This window comes from Carcharhinus amblyrhynchos, chromosome 6, assembly GCF_965287045.1.
Source record: "Carcharhinus amblyrhynchos chromosome 6, sCarAmb.v2.hapA, whole genome shotgun sequence".
NCBI classification, from domain to species: domain Eukaryota; kingdom Metazoa; phylum Chordata; class Chondrichthyes; order Carcharhiniformes; family Carcharhinidae; genus Carcharhinus; species Carcharhinus amblyrhynchos.
The window spans coordinates 26,170,771-26,183,020 of NC_137329.1; the positions used below are offsets into that span (position 1 = coordinate 26,170,771).

At 51.8% G+C, this 12,250-nt stretch overlaps 1 protein-coding gene across 2 annotated transcripts in view; it reads left to right on the forward strand.

Annotated features, from left to right (window-relative positions):
* The window catches only part of galnt18b (UDP-N-acetyl-alpha-D-galactosamine:polypeptide N-acetylgalactosaminyltransferase 18b), a 266,019-nt gene that overhangs the window by 139,415 nt on the left and 114,354 nt on the right, over positions 1 to 12,250 (forward strand). For both annotated transcript variants that reach the window (XM_080190078.1, XM_080190079.1), the window contains exon 3: positions 11,134 to 11,300. In XM_080190078.1, coding sequence (XP_080046204.1) covers positions 11,134 to 11,300 — 167 coding nt within the window. The remainder of the gene's footprint in view (positions 1 to 11,133; positions 11,301 to 12,250) is intronic.

Consider the following 12,250-nt stretch of genomic DNA (forward strand, 5'->3'; position numbering starts at 1 on the left):
GCACTTACCTCCTCACTGACTGGAGTGGCCAATCGGACTTTTGTGGAACATGTCTATTTCGTGCTGAATCTGGATGGGTGAACGTGGTGCCAGTAAGGTTGGGTGTGCAGCCCACTAAGTCAATTTAAATGCATGTCATTTTTGGGCCTTGGTAAAGGGGGAACCACCGTGGAGGCGGGCGTTGATCGCGCTACTTGCCTCATGCCCGACTTTACCAAGTTTCCGTGCCCGAAAACGGGCACAACTTGATGGTAAAATCGGGTCCACTGTTTTGTCAGATCCACGGGTTTCCTGAGCTTCCTGAAACTCAGCAGTGAAACTGACACGGGACTTACTTAGATGTTAGTAACTCCTGTGTCTAGAGGCAGGAGTCAGACAAAGCACTCCATTCTCTGTCCACAACCATTGCATTGATTCAGTCCTTATTGAGCAGCCGGAGATCCCTACTGATAGTCAGTTCCTCTTGGCTTGCCCTCTTCTTCTGCATCCAATGGGAACCTACTGTTTGATCCAACAGGCAGACCACAGTCTCTTGCTGCCCTCCATGTGCCCCCACACTACACACCACCCCCCCACCCACCACAAGCCCGGATGACATGGCCAAGCTGGTTCAAATCATCTTTGGCAAGTGATCGATGTAATGGGAGGCTGTTCTAAGTGCTTTCTCTCTTCAGTGGTGGGTATAATATCCCACCAGTGTATACCTCCAATCCTTCAAAGATATCCGCTATGAAAGGCATCCAATTTCCTTCCTTGGCAGCTTTACAGCGTCCAGGTTTCACAATCATATTAGAGAGCACATTGGCATTGCCAAACCTAAGCTTTGCTTTCATGGAAAGCTTTTAACTTCCAGATCTCTTGCAGTTGGTTGAAAACTGATGATGTTTGACCGATTCCAATATCAAGCTTTTTGTCGGACGCTCCCTGGATGTTAATGGAACTGCTCACAAAGGAGAAGTCTTCAGTGACGTCAATCTAGTTTTGATTGACACAAACATCTGTAAAGTTTATTTATTAGTGTCACAAGTAGGCTTACACTGCAATGAAGTTCCTGTGAAAATCCCCTAGTGTCCACACTCTGGCACCTGTTTGGGTATAATGGGGGAGAATTTAGCACGGTCAATGCGCCTAACCTTTTGGGTCTTGGTAGGAAACCGGAGTACCCGGAGGAAACCCATGCAGACACAGGGAGAATGTGTAAACTCCACACAGACAGTGACCCAAGTTGGGAATTGAACAGTGTCTCTGGCACTGTGAGGCAGCAGTGCTAACTGCTGTGCCACCGTACCGCTCAGGGCGGATATGGAGAGAGCTAACATACTCCTAGCCAAAGGTGCCAGTACTTACTCAGTTTGCCAGTGCAGGAGGGTTTGCTCAGTTTGTTTGCTCCAGTGTTTCTTTGTGCAGTTTATAGGTCATTTTTTACACTTGGAGATTCGTTGTATAAACTTCAGGATAAGAGCGGATTCTGTTGCCTGAGTTTGGATCTCAGATGAGAACCAAGGTGATCAGCAAAAGCAGCAGATGTAGAACGTGCATCACCCTGCTGTTCACTGACTTGTTGCTGCGGAACAGGTGGAATGGTATGGGGGGGGATGGGCAGGAGAGAAGAACAGGGGGAGGTGTAGGAGAGATAGGAGCAGGAAATGGGGGGCAAGAAATGAGGGAGTAGTGGGAGACGAGCTAGTGGAGGAGGGTGGAAGAGAAAGGGGGCAGAGCAATTGATTGGGGAGCAGGTGATTGATTAATAAGGGGATCAGGGGTTATGGGGAAAAGGCAGGAGAATGGGGATGAGAAAAATATCAGCCATGATTGAATGGCGGAGCAGACTCGATGGGCCGAGTGGCCTAATTCTGCTCCTATGTCTAATAGTCTTGCAGGTGATGAGGGAGCAGGTGATGGGAGAGCAGATGATTGGGGAACAGGTGATGAGGGAGCAGGTAATGGGAGAGCAGATGATGGGGAGCAGGGGGCGGAGGAGCAGGTGATTGGGGAGCAGATGAAGGGGAGCAGGTGATGGGGGAACAGGTGATGGGGAACAGGTGACGGGGGAACAGGTGACGGGGGAACAGGTGACGGGGAGCAGGTGATGGGGAACAGGTGATGGGGAGCAGGTGATGGGGAACAGGTGATGGGGAACAGGTGATGGGGAGCAGGTGATGGGGAACAGGTGATGGGGGAACAGGTGATGGGGAACAGGTGATGGGGAACAGGTGATGGGGAGCAGGTGATGGGGAACAGGTGATGGGGAACAGGTGATGGGGAACAGGTGATGGGGAGCAGGTGATGGGGAACAGGTGATGGGGGAACAGGTGATGGGGAACAGGTGATGGGGAACAGGTGATTGGGGAACAGGTGATGGGGAGCAGGTGATGGGGAACAGGTGATGGGGAACAGGTGATGGGGAGCAGGTGATGGGGAACAGGTGATGGGGAGCAGGTGATGGGGAACAGGTGATGGGGAGCAGGTGATGGGGAGCAGGTGATGGGGGAACAGGTGATGGGGAACAGGTGATTGGGAGCAGGTGATGGGGAACAGGTGATGGGGAACAGGTGATGGGGAGCAGGTGATGGGGAACAGGTGATGGGGAACAGGTGATGGGGAACAGGTGATGGGGACCAGGTGACGGGGAGCAGGTGACGGGGAACAGGTGACGGGGAACAGGTGACGGGGAGCAGGTGACGGGGAGCAGGTGACGGGGAGCAGGTGACGGGGAACAGGTGATGGGGAGCAGGTGATGGGGGAACAGGTGATGGGGAACAGGTGACGGGGGAACAGGTGACGGGGGAACAGGTGACGGGGGAACAGGTGACGGGGGAGCAGGTGACGGGGGAACAGGTGACGGGGGAACAGGTGACGGGGGAACAGGTGATGGGGAACAGGTGATGGGGGAGCAGGTGATGGGGGAGCAGGTGATGGGGAACAGGTGATGGGGAACAGGTGACGGGGGAACAGGTGACGGGGGAACAGGTGACGGGGGAGCAGGTGACGGGGGAACAGGTGACGGGGGAACAGGTGATGGGGAACAGGTGACGGAGGAACAGGTGATGGGGAACAGGTGATGGGGAACAGGTGATGGGGGAACAGGTGATGGGGAACAGGTGATGGGGGAACAGGTGATGGGGAACAGGTGACGGGGGAACAGGTGACAGGGGAACAGGTGATGGGGAACAGGTGATTGGGGAGCAGGTAATGGGAGAGCAGATGATGGGGAGCAGGGGGCGGAGGAGCGGGTGATTGGGGAGCAGATGATGGGGAGCAGGTGATGGGGGAACAGGTGATGGGGAGCAGGTGATGGGGAACAGGTGATGGGGAACAGGTGATGGGGGAACACGTGATGGGGAACAGGTGATGGGGAACAGGTGATGGGGGAACAGGTGATGGGGAACAGGTGATGGGGAACAGGTGACGGGGGAACAGGTGACGGGGGAACAGGTGACGGGGGAACAGGTGACGGGGGAACAGGTGACGGGGGAGCAGGTGACGGGGGAACAGGTGACGGGGGAACAGGTGATGGGGAACAGGTGATGGGGGAACAGGTGATGGGGAACAGGTGACGGGGGAACAGGTGATGGGGAACAGGTGATGGGGAACAGGTGACGGAGGAACAGGTGACGGGGGAACAGGTGATGGGGAACAGGTGATGGGGGAACAGGTGATGGGGAACAGGTGACGGGGGAACAGGTGACAGGGGAACAGGTGATGGGGAACAGGTGATTGGGGAGCAGGTAATGGGAGAGCAGATGATGGGGAGCAGGGGGCGGAGGAGCGGGTGATTGGGGAGCAGATGATGGGGAGCAGATGATGGGGGAACAGGTGATGGGGAACAGGTGATGGGGAACAGGTGACGGGGAACAGGTGACGGGGGAACAGGTGATGGGGAACAGGTGATGGGGAACAGGTGACGGGGGAACAGGTGACGGGGGAACAGGTGACGGGGGAACAGGTGACGGGGGAACAGGTGATGGGGAACAGGTGACGGGGGAGCAGGTGACGGGGGAACAGGTGACGGGGGAACAGGTGACGGGGGAACAGGTGATGGGGAACAGGTGATGGGGAACAGGTGACGGGGGAACAGGTGACGGGGGAACAGGTGACGGGGGATCAGGTGACGGGGGAACAGGTGACGGGGGAACAGGTGACGGGGGAACAGGTGGCGGGGAACAGGTGACGGGGGAACAGGTGACGGGGGAACAGGTGATGGGGAACAGGTGACGGGGGAACAGGTGATGGGGAACAGGTGACGGGGGAACAGGTGTTGGGGAACAGGTGACGGGGGAACCGGTGACGGGGGAACAGGTGACGGGGGAACAGGTGACTGGGGAACAGGTGACGGGGGAACAGGTGATGGGGAACAGGTGATGGGGAACAGGTGACGGGGGAACAGGTGACAGGGGAACAGGTGACGTGGGAACAGGTGATGGGGAACAGGTGATTGGGGAACAGGTGACGGGGGAACAGGTGATTGGGGAACAGGTGATTGGGGAACAGGTGATGGGGAACAGGTGATTGGGGAACAGGTGATGGGGAACAGGTGACGGGGGAACAGGTGACGGGGGAACAGGTGATGGGGAACAGGTGATGGGGAACAGGTGACGGGGGAACAGGTGACGGGGGAACAGGTGACGGGGGAACAGGTGATGGGGAACAGGTGATTGGTGAACAGGAGATGGGGAACAGGTGATTGGGGAACAGGTGACGGGGGAACAGGTGATTGGTGAACAGGAGATGGGGAACAGGTGATTGGGGAACAGGTGACGGGGGAACAGGTGATTGGGGAACAGGTGATTGGTGAACAGGTGATGGGGAACAGGTGACGGGGGAACAGGTGACGGGGGAACAGGTGATTGGGGAACAGGTGATTGGTGAACAGGTGATGGGGAACAGGTGACGGGGGAACAGGTGATGGGGAACAGGTGACGGGGGAACAGGTGACGGGGGAACAGGTGATTGGGGAACAGGTGATGGGGAACAGGTGATTGGTGAACAGGAGATGGGGAACAGGTGATTGGGGAACAGGTGACGGGGGAACAGGTGATTGGTGAACAGGAGATGGGGAACAGGTGATTGGGGAACAGGTGACGGGGGAACAGGTGATTGGGGAACAGGTGATTGGTGAACAGGTGATGGGGAACAGGTGACGGGGGAACAGGTGACGGGGGAACAGGTGATTGGGGAACAGGTGATTGGTGAACAGGTGATGGGGAACAGGTGACGGGGGAACAGGTGACGGGGGAACAGGTGACGGGGGAACAGGTGGCGGGGGAACAGGTGACGGGGGAACAGGTGACGGGGGAACAGGTGACGGGGGAACAGGTGACGGGGAACAGGTGATTGGGGAACAGGTGATGGGGAACAGGTGATTGGGGAACAGGTGACTGGGGAACAGGTGACGGGGGAACAGGTGATGGTGAACAGGTGATGGGGAACAGGTGACGGGGGAACAGGTGATGGGGAACAGGTGATTGGGGAACAGGTGATGGGGAACAGGTGATTGGGGAACAGGTGATGGGGGAACAGGTGATGGGGAACAGGTGACGGGGGAACAGGTGATTGGGGAACAGGTGATGGGGAACAGGTGATGGGGAACAGGTGATTGGGGAACAGGTGATGGGGAACAGGTGATTGGGGAACAGGTGATGGGGAACAGGTGATGGGGGAGCAGGTGACGGGGAACAGGTGATGGGAAGCAGGTGATTAGGGAATAGGTGATGGGGGAGCAGGTGATTAGGGAACAGGTGATGGAGAGCAGGTGATTGGGGAACAGGTGATTGGGGAGCAGGTGATTGGGGAACAGGTGATGGGGGAGCAGGTGATTGGGGAACAGGTGATGGGGGAGCAGGTGATGGGGGAACAGGTGATTAGGGAACAGGTGATGGGAAGCAGGTGACGGGGAACAGGTGATGGGGAACAGGTGATTGGGGAACAGGTGATGGGGGAACAGGTGATGGGGAACAGGTGACGGGGGAACAGGTGATTGGGGAACAGGTGATGGGGGAACAGGTGATGGGGATCAGGTGATTGGGGAACAGGTGATGGGGAACAGGTGATTGGGGAACAGGTGATGGGGAACAGGTGATGGGGGAGCAGGTGACGGGGAACAGGTGATGGGGAACAGGTGATTGGGGAACAGGTGATGGGGAACAGGTGACGGGGGAGCAGGTGATTGGGGAACAGGTGATGGGAAGCAGGTGATTAGGGAACAGGTGATGGGGGAGCAGGTGATTGGGGAACAGGTGATGGGAAGCAGGTGATTAGGGAACAGGTGATGGGGAGCAGGTGATTGGGGAACAGGTGATTGGGGAGCAGGTGATTGGGGAACAGGTGATGGGGGAGCAGGTGATTGGGGAACAGGTGATGGGGGAGCAGGTGATGGGGGAACAGGTGATGGGGGAACAGATGACGGGGGAGCAGGTGACGGGGAACAGGTGACGGGGGAGCAGATGACGGGGGAGCAGATGACGGGGGAGCAGGTGATTGCGAAGCAGGTGACAGGGGAACAGATGATGGGGGAAAAGGTGATTGAAGAGGCACCGCCTTCTCAAGGGCAACTAGAGATGGTCCATGATGCTGGCTTGTTAGCGACATTCCCATCTCATCAGTGTCACAGTGGTTAGCACTGCTGCCTCATAAAACCAGGGACCCAGGTTTGATTCCTGGCTTGGATCGCTGTCTGTATGGAGTTGCATGTCCTTCTGCGTGGGTTTTCTCCGAGTGCTCTGATTTCCTCCCATAGTCTGAAGGGCTATGCTAAATTGTCCCGTAGTGTCAGGGGGACAATCTAGGGTAAAAGGGGATATGGCTTGGGAGGGATTTTGATCAGTGGAGAACTCAATGGGCCAGATGGCCTCCTTTGCACTGTATGATTCTCTGATTCTCTGATTTCCAGCTTGGTCACTGCCTGTGCGGGGTCTGCACCTTCTGCATGGGTTTCCTCCAGGTGCTCTGGTTTCCTCTCACAATCCGAGAGACATGCTGGTTAGGTGCATTGGCCATGCTCAATTCTCTCTCAGTGTACCCGAACAGGTGCCCGAGTGTGGCGACTGGGGGATTTTCAGTAACTTCAATGCAGTGTTAATGTGAGCGTACATGTGAAATTAGTAAGTAAACTTCAACTTCCAAAGAATTTGTAAAAAATTAGCTGTGTGAATTATCCACAAGAATGTAAATTTTCCATCCCTTCTAAAGACAGCGAGGACAGTGAGGACTAAGATACTGAGAGAGGTCGATATGGATCCTCTGTTGTTATGGCAATAATAATTACTAATGTGATGAATCATCCAGCTATAAAAGGCATCCACATACATCTAGTACAAGGGAGATTGTGGACTCAGATGGGATTCACATAACCCATTTGCAAGGTCACCGGAATAATCTTTGGTGTTGGTTTTTAAAGCGAATCTCTTGTTTGTTTTTCATAGTTTGCACGAATTACTAATGACTCGAACACAGAGAAACGGGACCTAAGTAAATAGGCACAGCATTCATTTTATTTCAATTATTTCCAACAAACTTGCGGCTTCAGCGTTTGGAATATTTAATTCTGGAAGTAACCTAAATGTAGATTGGATTGTTGGAAGGTTAATTGGTTGTGTTTGCTACTGTCACTCTGGGCTTATTATTCACCTTTATTTCAAAGGAGACGTGATTTATGAGTATGTGGATTGTACTTTTCCTACTTGGAAAACTTTACCTTGGAATAAATTTGGTGCTATGGTGGCGCAGTGGTTAGCACTGCTGCTTCACAGCTCCAGAGGTCTGGTTTCGATTCCTGTTTGTTTGGAGTTTGCGTGTTCTCCCCGTGTCTGTGTGGGTTTCCTTCCCCACTCCAAAGATGTGCAAGTTAGGTTGATTAGTTATGCTAAATTGCCCCATAGTGTCAGGGCAAATACATGACATTATGGGGGTAGGAATTGGCCAGTACAGACTTGTGAACCAAATGTTCTCCTTCTGCGCTATAGCGGTTCTGCCCTATTTATTTTTTATTCATCTGCAAATGTGGATGTCACCGGCAAGGTCAGCACTTATTTCCCATCTTAATTGCTCTTCAGAACATGGGGGTGAGCCAGTTTGTTGAACATAGTTGAGTGTCATGCTAGGCCATTTAAGAGTTAACCACATTGCCGTGGGTCTGTAGTCACATATTGGCCAGACCAGGTAAAGATGGCAGATTTCTCTCCCGAAAACACATTGTCATTATGGCTACTAATTTTTTTATTTCCAATTGATTTAGTTATTTGAATTTAAATTCTTCAGCTGCCATTTCTTTGATTTTTTTTCAGGTATCTGGATCTTTACTTAAAGCCTCTGGTTAGCTAGTCCAGTAAGATAACCACTAAGTTCCCATTCCCCTCGCCCAACATTAGGAGCATGGTGGGTGCCCATAGCAGTTGTTTGTTGGTGGTCAGCAAAAACTCGTGACTTCCTGCCTTGCCACATGGATGCCAGTGCTCAATCCATTCTGCGCTGAAAGGGTGCTACACCGTCTGAGATGTTTTCCCTCAGTTGCTTTCTTGAACCGAGGCCCTGCCTTCCCACTCATGGGGATGTTAAAGGTTCTGTACATTAGTTTAATAGATCCAAAGAGCAGGAGAGTTCTATTGATTTCCGATTTAGGTATTCTCCAGGCCAATATTTATCCCTCAACCAGGATTAGTAAACAGAGATTATCTCGTTATTCTCCCATTGTGATTTGTGGGATCTTGCTGTGCGCACATTGTTTCATACATTGTAATGACTGCACTTGCAAGGGACTTCACTAGCTGCAGAGCCCTGTGAGGTGTCCCGTGGTCATAAAAGGCGCTAGAGAAATGCAAGTCTTGATCTCTTGTGTATTTCTGGAGTCTCCATGGCGACTTCGGGATCATTTGCTTTCTGAAATGCCATCGAGAGAGCTTTCTGGCTCGTTGGCGAGAAACCCTTGGCAACGCAGCCCTTTTAATTAAACCAGCAAAATGCTTTGATGCAGGCTCGTTCTCCAAGCATTGCTTTGAATGAAAGAAACAATCTGTGTACTTGAAAACCAAGAGAGCTCAATTCCAGGAAGGGAAGGATTACAGCTCAGGACCCCATCCAGATGCAGCAGTTAGCATCTCCGCAAAATCAACACTGACACACAGGCCAATATTCATCACTGCAGCTCTGCCGCTAATTAGTGCACTTATCAAGGGACCATATTGATTTGGAACTACAAAAGAACAAATTCCCCTCGATGTGGATGCTTTGTAAAAAGCTGAATATTTGCTCGAGGATTTCTGGGGCCGCAGGCTGCACTCTTTCAGTCAGGACGTCCCTGGGGCAATTTTAACCCTGGGCATGGGGCAGTTTCCATTCACCCATTCTGGAACGGGGAATCCACAGTCTACAGCTGTCCTGACCAGGAGACAAAGTTACGTTTGGATGCTGGGTTTCAGGACTGCTGTGAGATCTATAGAGTCATGGAGGTTTACAACATGGAAACAGGCCCTTTGGCCCAACTTGTCCATGCTGCCCCTTTTTTTAAATCATTAGTCCAATCCCAATTGCCCACGTTTGGCCCATATCCCTCTACAGCCATGTAACTGTCGGAATGCTTTTTAAAAGACAAAATTGTGCCTGCCCCTACTACTACCTCTGACAGCTTGCTCCAGACACTCACCACCCTTTATAGCGCAGGAGGAGGCCATTCAGCCCATCAAGTCTGTACCGACTACAATTCCACTCAACTTCTATCCCCGTACTCACATAATTTACCCCGCTAGTCTTCCTGATACTAAAGGGCAATTTAGCATTGGTAATGAGCCTAACCCGCACATCTTTAGACTGTGGGAGGAAACTGGAGCGTGCGGAGGAAACCCACGCAGACAGGGGGAGAACCATGAACCATGAGGAATGGAGAAGTTGCCTTGACGCCACGAAAATGGCAAGCGGGTTAGGAGATAGCTACCCACCTCAGCAGAGCTGGCCTGCTCAGAAATGCAGAGGTGCAAGCTCACTACCCACACCCATACCCACACAAACAGAATTGAGAGGGCATCAGGAATAGAGGTGCAAACACTTGGGTCCTGCCCGCCAGTTTTAAATGGCTCTGAAGTCCTTCTGACTCTGTGGAAATCCAGGCTGCAGTGTGAGGAAATTTGAGTAGAGGAAATATATTAGCAATGGAGAGGTGGGGACAGTGTGTGGAGAGGCAAAAAAAAGACCACAAGCTTCTGTCACTCAGTAATACCTACAACTGAGAAAACTGGGATGAATTGCTGGAACATTCATTTGTCGCTATAAATCTTCTGTGAGTTTCGCTCTTATAATGGTCATTCTGCCACCCTCTCTGAGCTCTCCTCACCTTCCCTTGTCCTACTCTTCATAGAATCATAGATAATCCCCACAGTGCAGAAGGAGGCCATTCAGCCCATTGAGTCTGCACTGACGACAATCCAATACAGGCCCCATCCCCATAATCCCATGTATTTACCCTGTTAATCCCCCTGATACTAACAGTCAATTTAGCATGGCCAATCCACCTAATCCGCACATCTTTGGAGTGTGGAAGGAAACCGAAGCACCTGGAGGAAACCCACGCAGACACTGGGAGAACGTGCAAACTCCACACAGACAGTGACCCAAGGCTGGAATTGAACGCGTGTTCCTGGCGCTGTGAATCACTGTGCCACTGTGTCATCCGTGGGGTTTATTTGACATCTTGTGGCATCGTGCCTTATTGGAAAACACCAGACTATGCGCGGTTCTGCCATGGTGTTGTGGCGATCTGGTGAAATTTGGAAGCCTTTGGCAAGCCTGTTTCCTGAAGATACCAGCTTAGATTGGCAGTGCCATCACTGCCTGTTCCAAAAGGCAGCATAAGCAGACAGGACCGAGGGGGTCACTGGTTTTATGGGACAGGAGATGCAGCAATAAACGATCCTTTGGATCTGTTCTCATCCCTCCCCCCCCCCGCCCGTGTCCTGGATGCCCCACCAGTTATGATGGGAGTGGTTATGAGCAACACTACAAGCCATATAGGGGTCGGAATATTAGAATAATATAGTCACTGCTTGTTATTTGAATTCAGAAGCAGAGCTCAGTAAGGCTAAAGAGAGAAGATTTTGGAATGTATTCAACCTGACTAATTTCTACTTCTGATTGTTGTTGCTCTAGGTGCAGAAATATCACCTACCCAGCAAACCTCCCTCAAGTCAGCGTGGTGTTTATTTTTGTGAATGAAGCTCCTTCTGTCGTTCTGCGTTCCATGCACTCGGTAATCTCCAAAACTCCAGCTCACCTGCTGAAGGAGATCGTGCTGGTCGATGACCACAGCAACAACGGTGAGCGTGTTGGTGATGACATGTGACTGGGATGTGTCATGGACTCTTCAGAAGGTGGCTTTTATATTGCACAGCAAGAGCCCATTAGGCCCGCTTAACCAAGTTCCTAATCTTTCCTTTTAACTGCTCCGTTCTCTCAACAAACCCATTCGCATTCCTCTCGAACCTACTCTGTTTATTTCAAAGTCTCCCTCCGGTAATTTACAATGCTGATTTATTGCCCTGTACTTTTCTATAAATACTCACAGATCTCTCATGATTACACACAGTAATTGCTTTGTCTTATAAGGTCAGGAACATTATCCATGTATTGTGTTTACGTGTGCATGCACATACATGTGTAATATGCATGCTGGCGTACATAGAAACATATAAGATAGGAACAGGAGGAGGCCATTTGGCCCTTCGAGCCTGCTCCACCATTCATTACGATCATGGCTGATCGTCCAACTCAATCACCTGATCCTGCTTTCTCCTCATAACCATTGATCCCATTCGCCCCCAAGTGCTATATCCAGCCACCTCTTGAATACATTCACAATGTACATTACATGTAGATTGTGCAACTGCAGGTGTGTGTGTTTGTTCATGTAGTTAGCGCGTAAGATTTTGCATATGCATAAGTGTATGCGCATTTGTGTCTGTGTGCGTCTGTATCCGTGTGAGCTCATGCGTGTGTGTATGTGATACGGTGAATGGTGAGCAGATAAAGAGCAATGCAGGGTTAGCAGGGTAAATGCATGGGAATGGGGCCTTGGTGGGATTGTGCTCAGCACAGACGTGATGGGCCGAGTGGCCTCCTTCTGTACTGTAGGGATTCAATGATTCTACACCGCCGCCAGAGTTCTACTGCCATGCTCAGCACGGAATTGGAGCAGGTGAGGGGCAGATAACAAAAATGTCTGTTGATCTCGGGCGGAGTTTCTGGTCTCACTCAAGTAGGCTGTAAA